Genomic DNA, 27,026 nt, shown 5'->3' with positions numbered 1-27,026 from the left:
TAAAGGTTGACCACTTATCAGCTATATTGAGATATTAACACAATTGGTAGATTGACCCCTTATCATACTTAAAATAGTAGATTGACCCCTTATCACAGTTAGAATTGTTTAGAGAAACATTACCTTGATGTCATCTCTGACTCTGAAGCAGATTTCCCAGACTTCAGGTAGGTACTCTAAAACATTATCTAAATCTCTTCCTCTCAATAAATCACTCAGAGCTAAACAGCTAAAACAAAATAAGCAAGAATACTCAGTTAGACAAATCTGTACATAAAAAATCCTCCATCCCAACCTCTGTAAAGATGTTTAACAGTTTGTCAAGGTCACTAGAAGCATGCACTATTCCATCTTGCATAGTTGATGGTTTTTTTACTTCGCTACTATTCATCTCTCCCCTTGAAGTTTAAGCATTCAAAGCTGTATAGATATGCAGGCCCCAAAACACTACACCTGATTGGCTGTCTTCAATAACCAATCAGGTAGCATGTTTTGTTTGCTAGTCTTTAAAAGATCACAACCCTTTGTTGGTTCTGTGACTACAACATTTCCTAAATGGTGTTGGCTCATTTTTGCATCTGAAGTTGCATGAACATGTTCATGTTGGAGCATTTTTCAACTACTTCATCGGTGATAACTGCTATGATATGTATGCTATAGATAGAACAGTCAGGTGTATGAGCACTGTGTACAAACCTGGATTCTCTAACTCTCCATAGGTTACTGGTCAAATTACTCATCAAATCTTGAAGTATTTCCTTCAGATACGTATCAATCTAGCAAAGAGAAAAGACATTTTTTTGAATGATTCATTACCACACCCGACTTCTCCTTTTTTAATTTTATTTAAATTGTTTATTTCACTAGATACAAAAAGACCAGTATGTATATATATCAACAACAACAACAACAACAACAACAACAACAACAACAACAACAACAAAATCATAGATATCATGTAAATCAAAGGCCCATGTCAGATTACGAATTAAATCTAGGTGTGAAAACCAGTTGTTTGGCAGAACTATAGAAAAAGTTGGTCCAGAAGAAAAGAATGATCCTATCAAATCCCTATGGTTTTACTAATGTGATAACACTAATGTAAGAACCTAGGATTGAAACACTGGCCTTTAAATCTAATCTATTTCAACATGCCTTATGTAAACTTGGTAGTGATTTGTGGCCTTGACCACTGCAAATAGTAAACTCTAGATACAAATACATCTTTTCATTCTGTGACTTACTGTTTTTGTTGTTGACTACTTGTATGATAGTAAACTCTAGATACAAATACATCTTTTCATTCTGTGACTTACTGTTTTCTTGTTGTCTGAGACCAAGGCATTCCAAATACTTGACATGGATTGTCGTATTTGAGGATTAGGGTCGTACTGGTAACGGTACAACTTGGGTACAATTTTTGGCAGATACGGGGTCAGTTGTTCACCTGCTTGTGCCATTATAGTGCTAAAACCAAACGCTGCTCCCTGAAAATTAAAAAAATGTAGAGAAACATATTTAATCAATCTGTCAATTTCTTTTAATCTAGGTCATACATCTTGTCACCAATAGTTAAAGCATAGTTCAGATCTCTAAACACTGAAATTACTGCATGTCCTATTCTCCCAAATCTCTCCTCCTCCGTACACAGTGGTATCTGCTTTTAAACACCCTACACAAAGTGGTACAGTCCTGGTATCCTACCCCAAACCCACTTCTTCTAGCCTGTATCAATATCTGTATAAAATAGTATGTTCCTAGAATGTTACATTCCTACCCTCACATACAGTGTGATACAGTTGATATATGTACACCCTAGCAACCCCCCCCCCCCCCACCCCCACCCACTGCTAATTTATGGGTTATTCAACTTTTGGCTTTGAATGATAATTTGCTGTACTTTTTTAACGGTAAACATAGCATAGTTTCAGCAATAGCTGCCAAAGAATGCATACAGTAATAATCGCTAAATGCCCCCCAAAAAACAAAAACTGATGTGACAGCTTCTGACACAAATAAGAGGGATTGTGTTTCTGCTATGACTTTTCTATTTAACTAAAATGAAATAAGTTCAGCAGCATCTTTTGTTAAGAAAGATATCAAAATATATTTATAAGATTACAAAGATTGCATGTCTCCCCCCCCCCCCCAGCAGAATAAAGGGAGACCAGACTAATTCATATCATTTTCTTGCAAATTACCATTTTTTTTATTTGAGCACCAATGATTAATTCAAAGTTATATAGAAGTAAATATTTGTATTCTGTTAAGATTTATCTTGGCTGATTTATCAACTCGTATGAAAAGATTGAGATATCAGTAATTTTCCATGATGAACTTTCTACAGAAACGTATACAGATTTCAAGGTGTTTTTGATTGGTTAGATCCCTAGAAATGCTGTGGAACGCAGTTATCTGTCTGAATGGTGTCAAGTCATTCACAAACACTGATAAGGAAACCACAGTATATGGATAAAACATGTCTCAATACAGGGAGATACAAGAATGTGTGATAACATCAAACCAGTGTGCAAGGACGCATGACTTTTGACTTCAGTTGTGGACAACTCCATCAAATAAAAGTGCTCATCAAGTTGTTTGATTTCACTACAAGTTTTGACACCAACTCCGTCTTATCTTTAAAAAGCTGCATTTCCATGTGAGTAGAACCTGAATAAAAGACCCCTGGTGTGCAAAACAATATTTCAAGTGTTATCATTAGTTGATTTCACAAAAGATTACAATTATAATATATTGCTAGATAAAACTGGTCCGATGCATCATTTCTGGAGAGAAAGGATGAGAGAACAGAAGTCCACTTTTTCCGCCAACAAAATGGCTATTGCGACACTGGTGTTTATGCTGACCATCTGTCTCTGTACAGTGGCTGCATCAGAGATATCTCAATTCACACCTGACGATACCACAACCTGCACCATTGTCACTAACTGTTTAAGTCCTAACCAGTGTGTCTATACTTACATACTGAATAGTGAGTATGAAACATGTCAAAAACCAGAGACTGTTATAGATGTCAACGAAGTGACCAACAGAGTTGAAAAACAAGAACGTGCAATCGACGCACTGAAATATATCCTCGGCTCACAAGAAGAAAATGTACACAATCTCCAAACAGTGTCTGTGGAACACGATGTACGACTTGAAGACATAGAAGAATTGCAGACTGGTATGGAAGGTAGACTGCATCTGTTACAAGATAATGATGAAGACTACACACTTCAATTTCGACTTCTTCAAGAGGACATCATCTCACAGACACAAAACTTGGCACAGTTGCAGGCTACAGTGCAAAGACTAGAACATCGTATGGAGTCCCTTAGTGTCATGATACAGCAGCAAGAAGTGGCCTTGCAAGATAATGAAAAATATCTACAAACTATACGGGATCAAACAGTGCACAACATAAATGGTAAGTTAACAATTAACAAATCTGTACAAATTAATTGCTTTAATTATCAATTATAATAACGTATGTTTTTACTGATTTACAGTGGCTGTTATCAAATTTTGGGAATATCTCACTATGGCAAATCTGGTAAATTCAGATTACAATTGCCCAATTGAACTTCACATAGTGGCAGGGACACTAAAACACAACTAGATTTTACCTAAGTCATTTTACAGTAACACTGCAAGATAAAAAAATTATACTATATTTAACAATTGCATCACTAGAGGCAAAAAATTGTTGAACATCTACGTAACAAAAAAATAAAGTCATTCCCTATGTTCTGTATACCACTGTTTTCAAGGCTGTGTATGTATATGTACTACTATGATAATATTATAGCATACCAGCTGCAGGACTTTAGCTAATAGCTACACTACTACTACTACTAATAATAATGATAACGTAAATCTATGATGTGCCTTTCCTCCTGGGAGCTTAAGGCACTCACAATTACTACCCCTGGCACGGATCAATGGCAGCATAACAGCCCTTTATACTTCTTCAACTCCCTGGAGAGCATACAATCCATTGCAGCCTCTGAATAAGCACGTAGAATTAAAGCATTCACATTGCAATTGTAGTGAATTTGCCACTTTTATTTCATATCTCTTTCTTTCTTCATGCACAATAAATATTATAAAGGTATTGTTAGTTTTCATATTGCGCTTTCCCATTCTGTGCTCAAAGCACATTAAAATTATTACCCCTGCCATGCACCTATAGTGGCACAAACTTCATCAACTCCCTGGGGAGCATACACATTGCAACCTCTATCCTACCAGGTCCTCAATTATACAGCAGGGTTATTGGTGCCACAATCATGGTTCAAATCTTGGCCAAGGATGTTAGCCATTTCAGAAACAAATGGCAGTCATGAGGCTGAAACAGGACAACTTGCAAATTCCAACCTAGCCATTCTAACTACTTGACCACAACATTTTGAATATTGTAACTTTTGGGTCAAAAAATTTGGTCAAAAAATTGAATATAACAGAATAACACCATGCCTGTATACGTACTTGGGTATTAAAATGCACTTCACGGTAATTGTGTGTGTACATGTACTTTGCGATTATTTTACTCATCAGATTGACAAAGATGTAGAGATTCTATCATGCTTTTACACAGTACATGTATCATGTAACAGCTAATGATTAGCCAATCGTTATCAGAGATGTGGCACACAAATAGTCATTTGCATATATTTGAAATCATTTCACAGTTTGAGTAGGCAATCTAGAGGCTTATCAAACGAAGTCAAATTAATGACTATTGACAAAATTAAGAATATCTGCTGCCGTAGTATAAGACTGTGTGAAACATTTAAAATAAATCTTATCATTCCTGTTATCATAATGATGTTGTTGAATGAGATGGTTTAGGTAATTGATATTCACAATAAGTGTTTGATATCCTCATAGTATTCAAGGTACATTGCACACGTGTTTACGACATTCCATGTCTACGCATTAATTACATCTTTATTTTAATGTTAAAAGTAGCGCAAATTGAGTTTCATGCGTCTCTACTCTATGAAAAATAATGCCTTGAAACAACTATTTGCTGATCTGTTGATGCATGTATTTAAATTATACTTAGCACATGTTTACAACACTCCAAGTCTGTGCAATAAATGGAGGAATTTTTTTAACGTCTAAAGAGGTGCAAGTTGAGTTTCGAGTGAGTTTACTTTAATGGCTTCCAAAAATAAATATGTGCAACAACAAGTAACTGATCTAGCATTTCCTCGACTTTGTTTAGTATTTCTAATAAATCACTGTTTATCATGTAGAGAAAACCAGGTTTCAGTTCTACCAATAGCAAGTGATGGTTAACAACAAAAAATTTCCCCTAAACTCAACTTATGCTAATTGCGTGATTTCAAGTACAGGTGATTAATGATCTTGTTTGTCTTTTGACCCTGCTGATGATTAATATGAGAACAAACGATAGAAGTTGGCAAACACAGCCTATATCTCTACAGATTAGTGTATCAGCCTTGCTTATCTTGTATAGCAGTCAACTTTGCTGTCTGTACGAGTGTTTATTTATTTACAGTCTGTACATACTAAGATTAGAACCTAAATAGTGTCTTCTCAGTTCATCTTCCTTCTTCTTATCTACTCACTTATGACAACCAAGCTTTCTCATGACCCTCGACATACATTCAGTGGCAAACTGTACAGATAAGAAATTAAAATGCGTAGCTATTCGTCAGCGACTTTTTTAGTATTTAAATTCTGTCAAACTTATCAACTGATTGTACACAGTTAAAGGAATCCTTGACACTTTAATAACTGTGCCTCTGAGGTTAGGTAGGTTGCACGGTCACACATATATCGTACGACTGTCTTTGAAACTAGGCTACTATTAAATTTAGTTTTTTTTTGTGTGTGTGCAAAAACTAGGTGTCAACAAATCCAGGGCATTCATAAAATGAAAAAGTTTTTGTACTTTTTTAACGCCACTGATATAAAGTAAAGGAAAAACAGTGCTCGTGATTTTTCTTTTGTGATCACACAACCTATACAAAAAATTGAAGCACTTACATTTGTAAAAAGTGTATGCAGGGAAAATACATGTATGTGTGCACTAGTTGTGACTAGAAAGTATTTTGAAGCTGTTTTGTTGGACATGGTGAATGAAGTTATATATCCTGCACAGTATTAAATCACACGTGGGCAGACATATCTGTGGAGTAGTAGCAGGAATAAGTTTAACAGAAACTAGCATGTCAAGACTGGAAAATTAAATTTACTGTATTTGAAAAATAAAACTAAATATCACAGAGAACTGTTCAGTCCTGCTATGAATTACCCACACTCCTTTGCAGTGTTACTCGACACTATCACCCTTCATTGCTTTTTACTTCCAGTCAAATATTTAAAGTAATGCATTGCTGCAATCAGTAGCAGCCATATTGGATTTTGACTGCTATCAACGAATAAAAACATAAACATACTATCGTATAATCTTGAACATACTCGTAACTTTGGGAAGGAGTAAAATATCATTGATGTAATGTGTTGCATATAGTTCAACCACCGTAAAGTCCAACTAGTTTATGGGAAAAAGTATTGTTGTAGAACATGAATACCATCCTGTTTACAAGTTGTTGCAAGCAACCAATTAGCAACCACGTATGGCTGCCAATGATGGCAGTGATATCATATGTCAGATGTATCGATGCATAAGAGCTTGCTATGTTGTCCTGATGGTAATGAGAGAGCAATTATTTGAATACACTACCGCCTAGAGGTCAGTTGTAACTTGGGAATCAGTCATATTGGTGAGGATAGATTCAAACTAAAGGTGAACTTCCTGTGTAGTGTGTTACAACTTTGATAGACCAAGTTGATAAATACATTCTGGTAACAGATGAGCACTAACATTTTTTCATCTCAGCCGTATTCAACCGGATTTGCAATTCTTATCTAGAATTCTTTCCCAATTTTCAAAATTACATATATATAAGAAAATACTACAATTCATTTGCAGTTATGTAGGCTATGAACAGTCTCTATGTTTCAACAACAAACACATGAAGAGTAGGCATACAGAAAAAATGCAGCCAAGAGAGGAAATTTTCATTTGATACTATGAACCCACAGTCCATGAACATTCAGTCTCATATGATCAAAATAGTTGTGGATATCACACTAAAAATACTCAATACATATACTGCCAAAAGTTCTCACTTCTCTAGCTTAAAATAAATAAATAACACTCCACATATTTATAAAATGTGTTACCACAAATTTATACTTCCTTAACTCCCTAGGAAGCATGTCAAAGGGCACACTACACTCTGCATCCTTCACATAAATGATAACAATCTCAGTTCTACCAGGTACCCATTTACTATACAGCTAGGTTAACTTGGGCATAAGTGATTTAAACTTTTATCAGCCTGAAGCAAATGGTAGTGGTGACATCCAACTTGCAGTAAGCAGATTAAAAGTCATTTTACAGTTATTTATTCACCTTGAGCATTACTGCTCATCAGTAACATACAAAACCAAGAAAAATTTACATGACTGTACACAGGAAAATACATGGAGAATGAAAAAAAAAAAACAGAAAAAAACCCAGAAGTATAGATATTGCAAATAATACCTTACATGATTCTTAAATTTCCTGCATGTCTCAAGAATTGTCCTAAGTTATACGTTTGCTTTACATTACGGACAGAGAATATCTGTACAAGTTTGAACACAGATGGTTTCTTCCAATATTATGGTTTAATGTATTTGGAGTGAAGGTCGGTGTAGAAAGGACATTTAAGAACAAAATGGTACTCATCCATTTAACTATTCAACAATCATGAACTTCCACCATCATATCCTTAATGCCATGATTTTCTGTTCATTTTCAGATGCTTCTAGTCCTCAACTTTCAGTTAAAGACATCAAGCCTGGTTTTTTCCACCACTTTCAGAACATTTCAACTGTGGTTGGACGTCGGATCAAATCTTTCACAATCAACAATACGGTTTACCTGGCAGTTCCCGACATCCACAAGACTGTTATATACAAGTGGCATGGAGAGCTATTTGTACATTTTCAGGACATCAACATCCGTAGAATTAGGGGTGTTGCTTATTTTGAGATTGAGGGACAGCATTATATTGCTTTGGCAAAGTACAAACAGGGCCATACATATAAAGCTAGCTCCCCTATCTATAAATGGGATGGTCTCAGATTTGATTTGTACCAAAACATTCCAACAAATGGGGCTTTTGACTGGCATTATTTCACAGCAAAGACTCAATCAGGTTTGAAGCATTTTCTACTCATGGTTAACAGTGGTACCAATTTCCGCCTGGGAAAAACTGAAAATATAATTTCAATGTGGAATGGAGAGTACTTCCTTCCATTTGCAAGTATTCTGACTGGCAATACAAAACATGCATGTTCATTTACTATAAATGACGAAACCTACATCACTTTTGCTATATTTGAAGAAGAAGGCCTCCATCAAGTCAATTCACTGATATACAAATTAGATGCTACCATTCAAGATTTCCGGTACTTTGAGACTCTGCCGATCCCTGGTGGTTCATACGCTGTAGTTCCTTTCATCCTGCGGGGTCAAACTTATTTAATTGACGTTATACGTCAGAATGGCCACACAGCATATGAGACAGACTCACCCATCTACTATTGGCAAGGTGATCATTTCAATTTACTTCAAACCATTCCGACATCTGGAGCACGGATGGCATGTCCTTTCCAAATCAACGGAGAACAATTCCTAGCTATTGCCAACTGGCAAAACGGGAAAACCTACCAAGTTGATTCCATCGTCTACAAGATGGTGGAAGGTAAATTTGAGGAGTATCAGAGATTAACAACAACTGCTGCTGCAGATTGTGAAGTGTTTGAAATTGGTAATAGTCTCTATCTTATGTTTTCTGATGCTCTTGATGACCCAACATCAAAATCTGTCATCTATAAAATGTACGGTGCCAGTGAACCTTAAAAATAATGTCCTTACACACGTTCATCTGGTTGGTAAAACATAATAATAATATGTTCTTGTACGAATAACGTTTTGCCTGTTCAGGTCGACAGGCTTTGTGAAACTGTTTGTTTGCTGGCTTTAGGCAGTTAAAAATAATATAAACGGAATGGCAGCAGAACTGACTAACTAAACACAATTAAAACTCTGAATGAATCAATGGACCTTAAAAATAACGCCAATGGTATTGCACCAGATCTGAGTGTACTGGACTCAATTAAAAGCTGAATGAAAACAATGGGACTTAAAAATAATGCCAACAGCATTGCAGCGCAACTGACTGTACTAAAATCAGTCTGGAACCAATCATTTTGAATAACCCCACTGTTCATGTAAAATCCCTTAATAAGTGAACAGAATACACTGTAAGAGTTAATTCATAATATAATCTTTCTTTGATTTATTTTATAAATGCATGACTTTGAAATGTAGCCATTTCATACCACTGATGGCGCTGTTGGGTAGACATGTCATTTTTCACTTTAATATACGACTGGAGTTGACTCTTTCAAGCTCCAAAGTGTGTTATTTGTTTATTGGTTGAGAGTGTTTTCCATGTGCAGTAGAGCCACATATCTTATAAAAGATATCTGGAGGGTCTGAAATGGCAAATATCAACTTTGAACATTTGAAACGTGTACTTGTGTGAATCTCAACCTTTGTTGACGTGTGATCTTTTGTTTTTCCATTTCTAAAGTTTGCAGTTATAATTCAAGAGTGACATGCTATTTTGATATTTTCTCTTCTTTCCATATATAGGGTGTGGACATTTATTTCATTGGTATGAAATAAGGTTAAAATACCAAGAAAGTAATTTAATATCTATGTAGCAGGCCTACTGATATTGATGAATACAATATAGTTGAACTATTTTGATGTCTTTCATTCTTCTACATTTCACACTAAAGATATATGCATCATCTCAATACATTTACCTGTTACCAGAAAGCTAAATTGTTGTACAGTCTGGGTACTGGAATCATCACTACGAAGTAGCTTTTAAAGACCACAATAAATGACTATTGTAGCCTCCTTTAAAAAAAGTCGTTATTTTCAAGTTTTCCACACGTAAAATAAATGAATCTCAGCCAATTCCAAAATAATTCTACTTATTTTAATTTAGATTATGTAATGTTGAAGAACTCACAGATTCTTTTGGATGATCTAAAAAAAAATCAAATCTATGTCCCTTGAACATCATAAAATCACCATAAAACACGTAATTTTGGACAGGCTTGTAACGTAAAACTTGTTCAAATTGGTTCAATGTTCATCTGTAATGGTACAATGTTATTCTTTCAATGTGGAGTTTTCTACATAATGTGCAAGATTGTAGTGACTGTTAGTTATTCTGGTAAATGGATAGAGAAACAGGTGAGGGTCACTTTCACATTCCAATTATCATTTTCATCTTTGACAGGGTTATGTAATATTGCTATAAACTAACTTGAGGGCCAAACAACTTTGCAAACTGTTTGAAAATAGCTCAGTACATTCGTTTACTGTTTGAAAATAGCTTAGCTTAGAAATTAAGAGGTTTAGAGCTTTTCTGCAGTTTTAGTTGCTTTAGAGTGTTTTTAATGGCTTTTAGTGTAATATCTGACTTGCAAATTGTTATTCTCAGATCACGAAAATAGAGACATGGTCAAATATGACTTTTTGTATAGTGATAGCGCTGAAAAACTGTTGTGAAACACGGTGACTATGGAGTAATGTCTAATATAATAAATATAGTGTATATTGTTTTTCATGTGAATGGATGTATTTGTGTGACTTTGTTGTCTGATAGTTGTTAGAGTTTTTATGACATTGATAAGGCTGACTTTGATATATGATTATTTCATTCCAGGTATGATGTAATCAATGTTCTTGTTAAAGAATGAGAAACAAGACTAGTCATAAGTCTTACCTTTCGTGAATTCCACATTGCATTGTGATTTGCCAGGTGCATAAATTTGTACACTAAATCTGGTTGGTTGAGATCACTGGCCAATGAACATAACTCCTTGTACGTACCAAGGCCACCTCTGTGATTGATATAAATTGGAGATAGATTACTAAAACATTGAATTGTTTGTTGGCAACAACTTTATACTGTGATTATATATTGTGTCTAAGGTGTGTGTGCGTGCGTGCGTGCGTGTGTGCACGTGCATGCGTGCGTGCGTGTGTGTGTGTGTGTGTGTGTGGGTATGGAGGTCACTGGTATGTCTCGGTGTGTTCATCATACACTTGCATGTTTGTGCACATGTTTGGGTCTATGTGTCTATCTGTGTTTGCCTGCATGTTTGTGTGTGTGTATGTGTACATACATATCTCCACAGAGCAACAACAGTTTAATACTGTGTTTACATAATAAATGATATAGATACTTTGCTATCTAAATGTGTGTGTACTATATTATCAATATGTACATGTATTAAAGTACCCATCAATCAGCATCTATGTTAACTCACCAAACAAATTCTGTTATTCTACAATATCTATAATTATACATTAATACAGCACACGAGTTCACCATCAAGGTTTTCTGAAAAGAACTGTTTTATAATTATGTTTTATGTGACTCGTACAACTTTAACTTACCCAGTTGGTGATTCTCCTAGTGCACCCTGTTGGAAGACTTGTGTATCACTCGTTACTGTCTGTGTAGATCTAGGTAAAAGACAACAGTTGTTTATCATTTGATTAGCCAACTACCGGTACTCCCAATAAGCCTCAACAAGTATAAGTACAGGACAGTATATCGAGCATACCACAGAATATTGCTAGTTGCTATCCATGTGGAATTCAAATAACTAAGGAACTTTCACAATTCTAGACTGCATCCTTTTGAATACGTTATGATGTCTGACAATTTATGAGGTAATCACTTTATACACTGCCCTCTAGTGTTATGCACAGGTAATATATGTTTCTTTTGTCTTTCTGTTAATCTCAAATTTGCAGTGTGTGACATTAGGAGGGTAGACAGTTCTAGAAGAGGTGCAGTCATGTCTCCTTTTTCTAATTGTATCCTCACTGTTAGAATAGGACTTGATAAATCTGACACCAAGAATCAATTGGTACAAGAATACTGTGGATGTCATTGGGGGTTGAAGACTGTGGATGTCATGGTGGTGGTGGGGGTGGGTGGGAGAGTGGTTGAATGTCGAAATACTTACTTTCTACCTGTAGTTAGAGTATCCACTAACAATGATACCAACTGTTGTCTACTCTCACTACTGCTATGATCATACACCAAACCTAACCCTTTAGATGCAGCGTCTTGAGTGAACTCTATTAAATAAACAAAAAAAGGACATTTTTTCTAAACAGTTTCTGAAAGTTTTCATAATTACAAAAAAAAATCATCTTCCAAATACATATTTCCTTCGATCACAAATAACTTGAAATTGTTCTCTTTATATTTACTATTAGTTTTATTAACAATGTATACAAAATCAATAAAACATTCAACATTTCTATTTTTCTACTTACCATCATTTTCAGTCAACATATTCATAAAAGCTATCTGCATCTCTTGTAGTTTACCCTGTATCTTTGGATGAGATCCAGATTTCTTGACAAGTGACAGTAACCAAACACAGCTAGCCTACAATAAACAGTAATTTAAGCAAAGTCACATCAAAATTGAAGTTTATCAACCCATTGTTTAAATCCACAGTCTTAGATTACTAGTATGTTAGCAGTGAAGCCATTGTGATTAAACAGGGACATATTTTGCTCCAAACCACTTGTTTCTATACCTTTGCCAGACACTATTTTTCACACATAGATTTCAATCCTCATTCTAGCTAGACCTTCATCTGTGTAATGTACTTCTTGTTGAACGTTGTACACTTTTGTAAGGGTCCATGGAGCTGTAAGTGAAAGTAGTCCCCCCTCCCCCTCCCCATGACGTTTGTTTTTATTATTTTCACTTACTTTATGCTATTCTACTTGCTGAAGTATGCCTGATCGCTAAGTGATCAAACTCATCACATTCCTTAAGTGTTGACAAACATTAAAATTGTCCTGCGACATTTTGTTTGCACTATTTATACCTGTGTTTAGAGTATCATATTTTGTATACAATACCCTTAGACTATTAGACTAGACAAGTTATTAAGCAAAGTACATGAGAAGGATTGAACCACTTCTAATAAAAGACAAAGAACTCAAAATATTCTTGTTTATACACCAAACACATGCAAATCACAGTTCACCATCAACCTACCTGTCTGACATGAGGTACCTGGTTTGTCACATACTTAGTTAGAATGGTGTCTAGCAACCATTCCATTTCATCAGGGTTGGAGTCATTTTCATCCACAGTAAATGGTTTCTCCTCTTCAGTCCACAAGTCTCTGCCAGCTGATGACTTGGAACCCAACGCTGCATTGTTTAATGCTTCTCCAACCGAAAAGTGTAGATTAACTTGTTTTTCCTGGTGTTAGAGAAAGCGATAGACACAGAATTTATATTAGATTGGGTCCGTCAAGCCAAATCAAGAATACATACATGTACATATACTTTTCTGAGGTGAACAGATTCAAATTTACAAATCTTAAATACAGGTTCACACTAAAAATTAAAGGAAAAAGTCCAGTCAGGCTTATTTCTGCCATTAGCACACTTTTATTCATTACTGGTATGGCTATCAACTTACATATAATTATAGGACTCAGTTTTGAAATCTTGAAAAGAAGCTCTACTACACTTGGCATGTATTCAATCATTTCGAGGCCTTCATGCAAGGGTTTGTGGGAACACCTCTGATGACAACATTACATCTATCACAATCTCTCTTTTTTGTCTTGACACTTTTTGCATTTAGGGAAAGTGTCCTAAATGTAGAAATAAGTCAGACTAGACTTTTCCTTAAAATCTGAAACAGCATAATTTCTATGTGCATGGTGATAAATTGTTCACACCACTGGATAATCTAAAATTCCTAGATGATAGCAAAATAAATATGAATCACCATTTATCCAAAATATACTATGAAATACTACTGTAACAACAGTTTGTTGTCGGTCAAGACCAGATTTGTAAAGTTTCAACTGTAAAGGGTCCTACAACAGGACTTGGAAGAAATTTCTGACCAAATTTGTAATAGAAAAGAGCGAGCTAAAAAAGTGAACACTTGTAGCTTCTGTAGTTTAACACACAGCACATGTAAATCAGTTTTCATTTCTTACCTTAGTAGAATCTAATAAACCTTGGATGACTCTTCTGGTATGTGGAAATTGAGGAGTACCCACTGGTAAGTATCCTAGAGCTAAACACGCTTTCTCTTTTACCTGTAAACAGATACATACAGAAGAACTAATTTTATACTTGCTAGAAAAGTTTCTATTTCACCAATAATCAGATATCGGTACATACAGAAGAACTAAGCTCTAATCTATAAAATTCTGTATAGGATACAGAAGAATATATTGATAGATGCAATAATGTTCTCAAATTACACTGTAGTGAAGATACCATTAGTATTTGTGTGCACCTGTGCAAGTAATCTTTGGCACATATGTAATAATCAACAGTATGCCCTTTACGCCAATTTGACGTATCACTGACACACAGCCATTTCTTGTAATACACCACAAATTGGTGTTCTGCTAACCCTTACCCCCCCCCCCCTCTCTTCTCTCTCTCTCTCTTTCTCTCTCTCTATCTCTCTCTCTCTCTCTCTCTCTCTCTCTCTCTCTCTCTCTCTCTCATCAAAAAGGCACATGAATGGGTCAAGCCATTGAAGTAATTAGTTTGCATGTTCACAATATTACTTCATGTATATGGTAACAATGTTGCAAGTCTAATCTCAGCTGATTCCTATAACTCACCTTATTGGCCTCCTTGGATGATGAGATCTTGGCAGCCAGTTTATCAACAACCAGTAGTTTAGTACATCCCTTATCTCCTCCATCTTGTTTGTATCTCTTCTTATCATTTCCATCACTGCTTGGTTCAGCACTTTCTGTTTGTCCATCTTCCAAGGGTAGTTCTCCATTCCTACTGATTTCACCAATAGCCAGACAGGCTCCACCGTTCAGCATAGCATGGGAGTCATCCATCATGCCAACTAATAACAAATAGCAAAATTTTAGAATGGATGTTGATGGACTCTCGCTTCATAGATACTACTGGTAATGAAAATCTCTAATCACAGATACAAAAAACATGTTTGTTTGGTTTTCATTTATCATTAAGGCTTGGTGAAAAATAACATTCAAATATGGTAATACTATGATTTTTATCTCTTAACTTTACAAAATTGATGTGTCAAATTTTCCTACCACATCAGAATCTTTCATTGTGAACTTGTATGTGTATATGTTTGTACATATGTATGTGTATGAGTACATTTGTACATATGTATATGTATGTGTATGAGTACGTTTGTACATATGTATATGTATGTGTATGAGTACGTTTGTACATATGTATATGTGTCACTATTTCAGTGTGTGCAAAACGATGATGAACCTCAATTTACCAATGACTCTGACAGCATCAGCAATGCATTCATTCAACTGTTCAGATACAACAGTTTCATCTAGATCAGTCTCCATATCTTGTACTGTGACATCAGATTTTTTCTTGTACAGGTATCTACCAATCAAGTACCCTAATGCTAGTAGAGATCCATGCTGAGTTTCCAGTCTCTGTATATATGGTGAAATCATACACTATTGTTTAAAACATACAAAAGATAGGCTTGAACATCAGCATTGTCAGCTACCGAAAGTCTTTGGGCAAAGTTTGAACCACAATTGTACCCTAGTCAACCCAACTGTATAATAGGGAACTTGCAAACCCGCCATGTTGAATGTTGCATCATGGGAAATGTGATAATAAATACTAATCAATTAGTATTGTAAACAATGTTGATACATTGTTTGTTACCACAAATAATCAATTCATAGTTAACCTGACCATTGTGGGGGGTTTGTTTTATCAGTAGCTCCAGATTAGGTATTACGACAACCACATATAATCCCATAGTCCTTTGCATCTGAGCATGCTCAGTCTGGATTGCAAGTTCCCTATTAGGTACCTGTTAGGATAGATGTGCAATAGGAATGCTTATAACATATGCACTTACAGAGGCTGCAATGGATTGCATGCTCTCTGGGGAGTATAGTAAGTGTAATGACCATTGTGGTATTATGGGTCCATGCCAGGGGTTATAATTGCACAGTGCCTTGAGCACAGTACAGTAAAGTGCTATATAAAAACTAACATGTTATTAGGATTTCTAGTGGGGGATAAATAAATAAAGTTTTGCGCTGACAAAATGAAAACCTGTATTTTACCGTTAATTAGAATAGATAACAATGCATACCTGGTCTTTGATATTCTTTGTCAGTTGTTTGACAACACTCAGTAGTTGACTATAATCCAGTGTACATGCCACCACAGCAAACACTTGAGATGCACTCTCTCTCATCTCTTCACGGGAAGAACACATCAAACCCTGGAGAAGACAGCAATAAAAGAATAACGTAAGATGCAGAACCTCAACACATCACAGTTTCACACACTTCAAAGGTAATACTCAGATTTGTGCATTCACTGAAAAAAGTGTGTCATCTCATTTACATATTTATCAATTCATTTGCATATTCATGGATTTTGCATTTTAGCACCACTTGCAAGCTATGGCTGTGATGTGATAGCACTTGTTACCCATGTCACTCTTCTGATAACAGTCCTCTTACTGCTGAATGAATGAATGATGGATGACAGTCTTGAAATGAAGGGGTGGGGTCGGTGGGGGTTACTTAGTATCTCATGTACATCAATTTATTTTTGAAATCACACAGAACCAAACACTAACAAGTGGTTCTTTTTTGACATTAGATTATTTGTCAGTATGGCAGTATGATTAAAAGTGAATTGAGTGGTGTTATCTGATAAGACTCTAAGGAACATGAATTGAAATGGATTGTTTATTTCAAGTAGCACTAGCTGTAACTGGAACATTTTTTAAAACTATTTTGTTATATATAATGACCTTCTCATAATATTTTAACACCCTGAACAGTATTGAATTACCTGGGCATTAATATAACTGTGTGCATTTGTTGTACACATAATATGGAACAATAAATCCCATCAAATTGCAATACTTTTGGGGTCAACCCCCACAAATCAGCAATGCCAAGCTAATCATGATTTATATATGTTGCTGTACCACTAAGGGAGACAATTGACAACCTTAATTAACATTTGAAATGTCAAATTATTGATATTTTAACAATTTTCAGTGAATATATTATATTATATTGTTGGTTGTCTGATCAAAAACATAACATTTCAATTACAGCTAGTACAGGTTTTACCAGATACAAAATGAAAATATCAGAATATAAATATTAATTATAAAAAAAACCTGTTTTGAATCAATTTGTTCAGTTTCAACATTAACTTTAGCACTCTCAAACCATACCTTGATCCATTCCAGTAAATCTGTAAACTGTACAGCCAGCTTGCTAGAAGCCACAGATAGGATCTCCAGTAGACAGTATGTAGCTGTATGACTAGGTGAGGCAGATAACAACTGTCTAGCCATGTCAACATATGTCTGTATTGGTCCTTTAGATGGGTCTTTACCAGCTTTCAATAGTTGGTTGACATATACACTAATGGTTGGTGCTTGCTCTATGCTTGGTTCACTCAGATCAGAGTCAAGTGGTAGTCCAGCTGCATGTGCCAAACACATTCTCATGTATAGTAATACCTATAGGATTAGGATGGGAAAACAGAGAATACAGAATAAATATTTTTGTGGTAATAAACTTATTTTTTTAAATCTAACTCAGTAATAGGTAGTATTGTGCCTAATTTTAAGCAAAGCATATTGTCAAGTTCTGCAACAGACTGAAAGATATGTCATACATGATTTTTCGTGTGGGGAGAAAAAAAAAACAGTGTTCACAATGATGAATTGTTCACTCTTACATTACTCTGGTGATGGATGCTTCAGTTTCCAAAGATAGACACCAACTAAAATTATTGTCGTGACACATTGATATAACAGTGATAAGCTATTGAATAGATGTTGGTTTAATCATAGACAGTGGAGGGGAGAAGGACAGGAAAGCCAGTATTTTCCTTTCAAGCAGGGTTGTCTGGAATATATTATCACCTTTTTAATCATATCATCGGGAACAAGATTAACTCAACGATCCTCAACTGACGGTTTAGCATAATATCACGCTTCCTCGTGTTAACAGTAACGATACTATGTAAATGAGGCTCAATTCTCGCATTTTGAGTGATGTTATATTTGCGAGAAGTGTCATTTCATCATGGCTGACAGTAACACGTACAAAGAGTTTGCCGACATCAATTTTTCTGATTTATCAGAATTTGAAGACAGTTGTGACGAAAATTACGACGATGAATATGTTAAGAACGAGGAGGACACAGAGAATGATGTCAAACAAACCAAGGCCCCCCCCCCCCTCCACTGTCTATGGTTTAATTATAGTCTCAGTAGGGCTTCTCTCTGAGTGCTCAGTTCAAATCCATAAACTTCCAACGTGAGCATGTCATCTTAAACTGAAAGTGACCCGAAGCCGAGTTCTACATTTTGTTTCCTTAATAACTAAGATTGAACCTCGTGTACCAATGTAACAACACACTGTCCTACCTCATTGAAAGTTTCTGGTTTAAATGCCAAATTAGTAGTTCCAATGACATGTCTGGCAGGTCCTTTCACTCGCTGGGTTGCCTGTTGAAATAACAAATATACATAAACACACAAATTATATGGACATCTTTCATAATTCATACCATCAAGATTAGCCTGAAAGATTCAGCATCATCAAATTTTTGAAAAAAATAGATTACAGTGTCCACAATATAAAGTTCCTATTTACCTTATCTTTGATGTAGTTGACTACTTCAGTAAAACCAGGAAATGGTTTCCATTCCTTAGTTCCATCTTTGTCTGCTTTGGGTGGATTCCTCAAAGCCCTAGTAGCTTCAGAATGTATGTCTTCTTTACTGTACACAAAAATAGAAATTCCAGTTAAATTTCCAATCTAACAAACTATAAATATTTATCATTCTGGTGAGAGTCGTCAACTGGGACAGGTTAAAAGCTTAGTGCTATTTATGAAACTAAACTGCTTGTATATGATAACTTTGTAATTCATTCAATCTACCACGCTGATGAACATTTTTGGTCATAAATATCTCAAGAATGCAGTCTAGGTTTATCATTAGAAATGGCCCATGATGATACTTATTGTATGCACTAGTAGAATTTGAATGTCACTCACATGTCACCAGTAGCAAGTAGCAGCACATATCTCGATGGGATATGATGTGGTGGGAATACAGCTTTAGCATACTGGACTGCTATCACCCTGGCTTGTGCCTCTGGCTGCAAAGTAAAGAAAGAAATTGAACACTATATACAATACACTACATGATGTAGATTACAGAGCCACTGAACCAACTTGTAATATCCAATTTATAAATATGAACATATGTTGCAGACAAACATATTTCATACAATACATCATTTTTTTAATAAACTTTTTTTAGGTTTGGCAGAAGCACTGGTACTACAGTTATGGTGACATGAAAATGTCATCTTATGGAAAGCACAACATTTGAAATATTTGACAATAAAATGATGGTAGACTCCAGTGTGGCATTCTGGGTTTATTATGATGTCATGCTGGTCATGCTTGTCCCCAGTAAGCTAGGTACTCAACTTACATTTTCTATATTACTCATAACAAGTTCTTCCATCAGCTTTACATTAGGTCCCTCTAAGTTCTTCAATGCTGGTGCCATCATAGAGAGAGATTCCTGAACATGTAATCGGGTTTCCTTGTCTTCCTGATATAATTAATGTAACATAATTTTCATTTAATTACATAAATATAAAAACAAACTTTACATACAAAACAGTAGGTCTGACACGGTAAAGATAAGTTTAGCCCTCAAATTCAAATAAACTAAAAGGTGATGGCTGTGGCAGGATTGGGGTTAAAAGTAAGGTATATGGGTCAAAACACTAGTTAATAATATTTTTAAAATTCAGTTTTCTTAAATAATACCTACATGTATACACAATGGAAATAGGTTATTGCAAGGCTATATACAAAAAAAAATTCAAATATTTGGTTGCCCTTACCTTACACATTGCATCAAAGAAGATCTGTATCATTCCTATATCCTTGGTTACTAGACTAGGAACTCTCCTAAAAAACAACAACAACAACATATAGATGACATTGTAAATTAATGAACCTCTTTTATTTTGCAATGACTTCAGTTTTGCCACAAATGATAAACTCCTTTTTCTTCAAAATAATGCCTTAATTTTTTTTCCCATTTAGCCAGAGTTCTACCATATGGTACATCTAAAGCCAAGCTGTATTGATGAAAAGAGTTAGAAAATATATAAGATTACTCCTCACCTTGCAATTTTACCAACAGCAACATAGGCAAGTCCCTTCAATTGGTTGCTCTGAAATTAACAGATCATAGTGATATAATGAAAGAAAAACAGACACTTTTTCAAATTGCCTAATCTAATAGTAACATATTAGTAACAGTGTGCCCTCTAATTTTGCTGTTTTGGTTCAAAATGATAAAAACTGACATTTCTTGTGAGACATAGTAAGAGGTAGGGGAACACCAAATTTGGAGAGTCACTAGATATTGTGTGCGTCAATGGCGTGTCAAATTAGCTTAGAGGGCACACTGATTAGTAATTAAAACTCGTTTTTGTATACTTGGGAGTCTTTCCATTTAAAAAGATGGCATTGAGATGAAAAAGTGCCCTCAGGTGATGCAATTTATGTATGAAGATAAGCATGGGTTCTATAGTATTACTTTCTAGTTACCATAGAAGCAACTTACATCTTTTGCCTCTGCAATGAGTTTCATCATTCCTGACATAAGTACAGGTCCCATTGGAGTTATCTTGGTATCACTGCAGCTGAGACACAGATGATGAACAAACTGTACAGCATTCACTTTCAGTTTAGGATTGGTATTGTTACCAAATAAACAGTCAAACACAATCTGAAAAAGAAATGATCATTTCTTGTAAAGGAAATTGCATGATTGCGATTTTTACAGTTTTTCTGTTTTGGATAAACATAATGTGATAACAACAGAACCCCATGCCATGTGAGTACCAGTGCGGGTACTCAAGGCATTTGCACTCATGCTTGCAATGTTTTCTGCTACACTCTCATGAGTGTAGTGAGTGAAAGTACAACCACTAAGCATTGCAAACATGACTGCAAATACTGAGTACACCAGCATTCATATGTCATAGGGGTAAAGACACATTAATGACAAATAATTCAAATGTCGACTGAATTATACCATCATGAGATCACAACTTTCTTTGTATCAACAAATACATAACATGTCTGCTACCCAAATCATTCCAAATTTGGATCACATTTCTGTTTGTGTTGCACAAACCATTCACATATTTACCTTATTGTGTGCATCATGGCATTCCATAGCTACTCATCTCACCAGAGTTGCCTAACATTGATTTACGAGGTGTGTAACATGTATATGACATTCCTCTATCCTGTTTTGCATTGTAAAGATATTTATAGTGGTCATCTCAAAACACAACTTAGAATCTCTACTGAACACATACCTGGATACAGGATGGGAACTGTTCACATGCCTCTTTGGATCTCAAAAGAAATGGAAACAACTTCATTCTGATTCTGGTACTGGCTGGTGTTCTCCTCTCTTCAGGTTTCACTTGTGTTTTCTATGTAGAAAAATGAGAAAACATCCCAATATTTTAGTTTTCTTTATTGATAATGCAATACACACTATTCATAAAAATACTGATATAGACAAATGGTATTATCTAGGTTTCATGTGTTCTTGTGAACAACAAGAAAATATCAAACTTTATTAATTTTTAATTAGTACATAAAGCTTACCTGTCCCTTGACAATGATGGTACCCTGGAAGATTGCATATATATTTTTTGACATCAAGTGTTTGTTCTTACCTGTCCCTTGACAATGATGGTACCCTGGAAGATTGCATACATATTTTTGACAATCAGAGGATCATTCCAATCTATACCACTGTAAAGAGATAATGATTGACAAGTGTTAAGGAGAGAAGTGTCAGTCCCTATCAATATATCGGCTATTGTCAACTTGTCAGTTCCAGGAATGAGCATACATATGAAAAGAATGTTGATTCTGAGATCACATTTTAAATTTTTGGAAAACCATGCCTTGATTTCTTTTGGTCAAGTTTCGTTTACTTTCATTTATAGTTGCTTGTTGTTGTTGAAGTGCAGAACAAGCACTGTCACCATGTGAAGGAGAGCTCTATCTGAAGATGTATATATAGTCCAATCAGGTCACACCAGTGCCCCACTCCACCAATCTAGTACTGTAGCCCCCACTCCACCAGTACTGTATCCCTACTCCCAACCCATCAGTACTGTATCCACTCCCACCCCATCAGTACTGTATCCACTCCCACCCCACAAGTGCTGTATCCCCTCAACCTATCAGTACTGTATCAAAACATTACCTTTGCATTTTCTTGAGTTCTAAATCAGCAGCAGTCGCAACACTATGTCTAGTATCAGAGCTGCCAACAATCAAATGACACACTACATCTTCCTCTGGTAGGACATCAGCACCAAGGAAATTTAGAATACCAACTTTGTTCTATACAGAAATGCAACCATTGAAATAATAATTTCTTTTACAATCTGGACATTTGTACAATGTAGTTATGCAACCTTCTCTATGTTCTAATATTCCTTAGTTATCATACAATATATTGATGTTGGCAGACGTGACAGTATTCTACAATCATGGTTTGGGAGAATTCTTTCTATGACCATCATGAGAATTCACTGCAAGAAGAACTCCCTCATAATCTCTTTGATACTGCATAAAACTAGTATGAGCCATACTTCCATTGTGGTCACAAATAGCTTAGATCTCCCATGATATCAGCTGACCTCTTCTCTGCAAACCTCAGTTTCAACTTTGTTAGGGTAGTTAAATTTCAAAAGCAGTATGGCGTGAGTGTTCTAGATGTTATACTATACCATATCAACATGAAAGTAACTTTGCATCATAACTGATTATCACAGGTATATTGTACTTGACCCTACCCTTTCAATCTGCTCAGGCTCAGGGATATTTTCTCCAAGTACTCTCTTCATAGCAGTCTGACTAAGTCCTGGTGTTGGATTCACTGCTGCAGCAGCCACTGTATTAGCAGGAGCTGAACTAGGACGAGATCTCCCGGATGGGCCTGCAGCTCCAGGGGCTCCAGGGGCTCCAGGTGGGCCTGGTGGTGCAGCACTACCAGGTCTATCTTGGCTAGTAGTTCTGTAATGGAGGATTTAATAGTAACAGTTCATAACACTTTTTACATTGGCTTTGAATGATAGACATTCCTCATATACTTATACAAAATAAGGCACAACATTAATTATGTTACTGCTTGTGTGTTACAACCTTTGTAAATCATGTGATTAATCACAATCAACGATCCTCTTCACAATAACTTTTATGCTATCTACTTTTAGTTTACACTGGTCTGCTGTAATTAGCCAAGTCAATCTGAAGATGACAAATAGACCATCATAGACCAAAATCTCAATGGTCATTCAATGAGTTCTATTGTTTTTAAGAAATAACTTGCCTACATCATTGGATATTACACTTACCCAAATGTATATGGTAGAAGTAGATAGTCCAACATGAAAGCTAACAGTAATCTGGCTGTCTTGGGTTTCTCACTCAGTCCAAACATAACTCTTCTCCTGTCAGCATCTGGTGGGTACTTGTAATTACTAAGGGCTGGGATTAACAACTGCATCAAACTATCAAAAGAATAACGATGGTGGTATTACTTACAGTTTATTGCTTAGTTTTATTAAACATACTAAATTCACAAGGTATCCTATCACTAAATTATATAAATTATAGTTTTAAACACCATATCCAAAGTTGCTACATGTATTGATGTACATGTAGTGTCAGCCCACCAAATTGGTGGTCTGAGATTTATCTTCAAATTTTAGTTACCATGACTTTCGAAGTGTAGCTAGGTGAAATTTGTAGTCTTTTTGCTTTGCTCTGATTTTATCTTTTGGTGCAAGTAATCACAGACCCTCCACCACATTGTAGGGAGGGTCTATGATGTAATAAAATATGAATGATGTCAGTGGCAGAATGACCATATCTCACCTGTCTTGTTGTGCACCTGGTTTACCTTCAATACACTGAATCAATGTTGGTGCCAGTGCTGCTTGTTTCTCTGTCGACATTCTTGGATAACCCATCTTGATGTACAAAATTGAAAAATTCTGAAATAGAAAATATCACATTCAAATGTTACTTACCAAATGAACATTTTTAACTTTTTCACACAATACAGCTCAAGCATTAACTGGTAGTACCTATCTATCCAGGCCCCAAGAAGCATGTACACCATATATTTGTTTGAACAAAAATATTCTGCTTGGCAAGTTTTGGTCACCTATCAGGCTTCTTAAATCACTGAGTGCTGACTGATAGGGTGGTACAGCATGTCATGTCGTACGTTAGACTACAAACCCTTGTGATAAAGATGGTAGATACCAGAAGGATACGAACTGCATACTTTCTCTGCTCTTCAGTGTTTTTCTAGCTATTTTCTTTTGAAAATACTGCATTTTCGTCCTTCATTTTTAAAACTAATAAACCAATACTCTAAAAATTAATATTTTTACCTTACTACTATATTTCTCTGAAAGTATTTCATGAATGAAATCTTACTGTTAGATTTTCATGTTCTAATAATACATAGAAGATACACATTCTCATGTATCATATTCCAATTATCACAAAAATTGTAATTTATCAACTTACGGTAACAAATGTTACTGCAGCTGGATCCTACAAAAAAAGAAATATTTGTTAATCAGAATACACATAATTAGAGGATGCATCAATTTAGATAACTCATACAGAGATTCTCTATATAATATCTCAAGTCCGAGGACCTTGAATTCCTTTCCTTGTCAGTCAAAGCCTTAATTATTACATTTAACATTAAATTACAATGGTTGTGTGTGTGTGTGTGTGTGTGTGTGTGTGTGTGTGTGTGTGTGTGTGTGTGTGTGTGTATGTGTGTGTGTGTGTGTGTTAAGACAGAGTGAGAGACTTTGATGGTACATGTACAAATAATTTACCTGATACTGTAGCAGTAGAGGTTCTACAGGTAACTGTATCTTAGGACGGCTCTTGATTCTCTTGTTTATATGTACAAGAAGTTCCATCACCTGCAAGAAAGTGGTACAAAGTCATAACATCATAGATCTCATTCTCAACAAAAAAATATATAATTTCTAAATTCTATTAATCATTTTCCAGGGAGAAAACTGAAGTGATAATGCTGAAGCTGCAATTACATTCCTCCATTTTCTTTCAATGTTGTATGTAACTTAGATCTTAATTTTGTTATTCCAAAGATAACAACACTGTCAGAAATGTCAGATTCATAACACACAGATCTATGACATTGTTCTTACCTTTTTCCGTACCCCCTCCTGCTGGCTGGATAGCTTGAGTAGCACTGGAGCCAAAAATTTAGATACCACATTTTGCAGTTGTTCATCTGTTTCTGCTGATCCAACTCGCAGAAAGACTCTCTCCAATAATTCTGAAAGCGAGAAACAATACATAAATTGAATATAAAACAATATAGATATTTTGGGAGCAAGGGTACAACTCAAAGTTTAGATGCCACTGAAAAATACAATGTAGATATACTTGAATAACTTGCACAACAAAAATTGCGGGAAAATAATGTATAATTTGAATCACTTTTACAGGTGGCTTTTATTTTTTAATCCATTGACATTACACTGATTGATATACATGTGACCTTGACTATATACTGTCAGTCCAGCTATTTTTCCTCACATCTTTGTTTAAAATCAATAACAAAAAAGAAAAGTACTTCAAATTATCCAATTCTTCTCTTTTGACCATTTTATTTAACCATTCATTATATGCGTTAGCTAATAAAGTTGAGTTGAACTTGAAGACTGAAGGAATTTCACTTCACCATAGACATCAAATGTATGAGCCGTATCATTGTATCCTATGACGTGATGTATTCATATCTTAACGGATGCATTAACAAATTTGGCAGTGAAACTGGGAATTGTTTTAGCATTGAAAAAACGTAAACTACACTAAATATGCATTTGAAACAGTGCTACAGAAAATGTTAAGAAGACACACTCTTCTCCTTACAAACTGAAGTTACACAAGTTTTCTCACTAAAATTAATGATTTGCAACAAGAGAAATTATCATATGATGATATAATATTTATGTAAATATAAATGTAAATATAAGACGTTGCTAGAAACATTATTTCTGACCAACGTTAATGTATGGTGTGTGTAGGTATGTTAAAAATGTCTTATGAAATGACGTACACATCGTGACATGCACAAATAATACATGTTCTTGCTCACTTCACTGTGCATGATTCTGAATCAAACGTGTCATCGAACACCGGCAACAGTATTCTGTTGAATATCTACTTATGACATAATTCACTCGACAGAAAATATTTATTTATGGATACACACTAAAACTAAGTCATTAATTCTTTATTGATTAAAATCATCTCTTTCGTAGTCCGTCAAAAAATGTAGACAAGTTCGGTCACTCACCCAATTCGTCCTGCGCAGCCATGTTAGCTAGCTCACACCAAAATAGTAATATCGAATAATTAGACTGTACATTCGTATAATAAACATAACTTTTTCAATTAAATATACGTAATAAAGTACGTAAAATATTTAAATAGCTATCATTATCTTATATATATACATTTTGATAATTTCTAGTGATATTATTATACAATAATCTACAGGTAATGGAAATGAACTGACGAATGCACAGTTTACGAGTTTTGAACTATACAATACTAAAGCGTAAAATTCTAGCCCTTGTTTTCAAATAGTACTAAACATTTTTTTTTAAATCAAAGCATTCAAAATA

General features: G+C 35.3%; 1 protein-coding gene across 1 annotated transcript in view; it reads right to left on the bottom strand.

Moving 5' to 3' along the window:
- LOC144436150 (proteasome adapter and scaffold protein ECM29-like) overlaps positions 1–26,721 on the bottom strand; it is a 38,925-nt gene extending 12,204 nt beyond the window's left edge. Inside the window, exons 1-30 of the mRNA XM_078124851.1 lie at positions 26,696–26,721; positions 25,539–25,669; positions 25,200–25,289; positions 24,877–24,903; positions 24,214–24,332; positions 23,691–23,846; positions 23,130–23,349; positions 22,535–22,674; positions 21,996–22,074; positions 21,627–21,746; positions 20,864–21,028; positions 20,419–20,468; positions 20,133–20,199; positions 19,712–19,834; positions 19,267–19,370; positions 18,862–18,988; positions 18,633–18,713; positions 17,427–17,717; positions 16,320–16,451; positions 15,471–15,639; positions 14,818–15,056; positions 14,176–14,277; positions 13,212–13,421; positions 12,473–12,587; positions 12,157–12,271; positions 11,579–11,647; positions 10,902–11,019; positions 1,317–1,487; positions 697–776; positions 124–229 (exon numbers count right to left, since the gene is read on the bottom strand). Of these exons, the coding sequence (XP_077980977.1) occupies positions 124–229; positions 697–776; positions 1,317–1,487; positions 10,902–11,019; positions 11,579–11,647; positions 12,157–12,271; positions 12,473–12,587; positions 13,212–13,421; positions 14,176–14,277; positions 14,818–15,056; positions 15,471–15,639; positions 16,320–16,451; positions 17,427–17,717; positions 18,633–18,713; positions 18,862–18,988; positions 19,267–19,370; positions 19,712–19,834; positions 20,133–20,199; positions 20,419–20,468; positions 20,864–21,028; positions 21,627–21,746; positions 21,996–22,074; positions 22,535–22,674; positions 23,130–23,349; positions 23,691–23,846; positions 24,214–24,332; positions 24,877–24,903; positions 25,200–25,289; positions 25,539–25,669; positions 26,696–26,717 (3,738 nt within the window). The 5' untranslated portion in view covers positions 26,718–26,721. The remainder of the gene's footprint in view (positions 1–123; positions 230–696; positions 777–1,316; positions 1,488–10,901; positions 11,020–11,578; positions 11,648–12,156; positions 12,272–12,472; positions 12,588–13,211; positions 13,422–14,175; positions 14,278–14,817; positions 15,057–15,470; positions 15,640–16,319; positions 16,452–17,426; positions 17,718–18,632; positions 18,714–18,861; positions 18,989–19,266; positions 19,371–19,711; positions 19,835–20,132; positions 20,200–20,418; positions 20,469–20,863; positions 21,029–21,626; positions 21,747–21,995; positions 22,075–22,534; positions 22,675–23,129; positions 23,350–23,690; positions 23,847–24,213; positions 24,333–24,876; positions 24,904–25,199; positions 25,290–25,538; positions 25,670–26,695) is intronic.
- Positions 26,722–27,026: the final 305 nt, after the last annotated feature.

Source organism: Glandiceps talaboti, chromosome 6 (assembly GCF_964340395.1).
Source record: "Glandiceps talaboti chromosome 6, keGlaTala1.1, whole genome shotgun sequence".
NCBI lineage: Eukaryota > Metazoa > Hemichordata > Enteropneusta > Spengelidae > Glandiceps > Glandiceps talaboti.
Note: the sequence above shows the minus strand (reverse complement) of the source record. Positions and strands in the feature narration are given on the sequence as shown.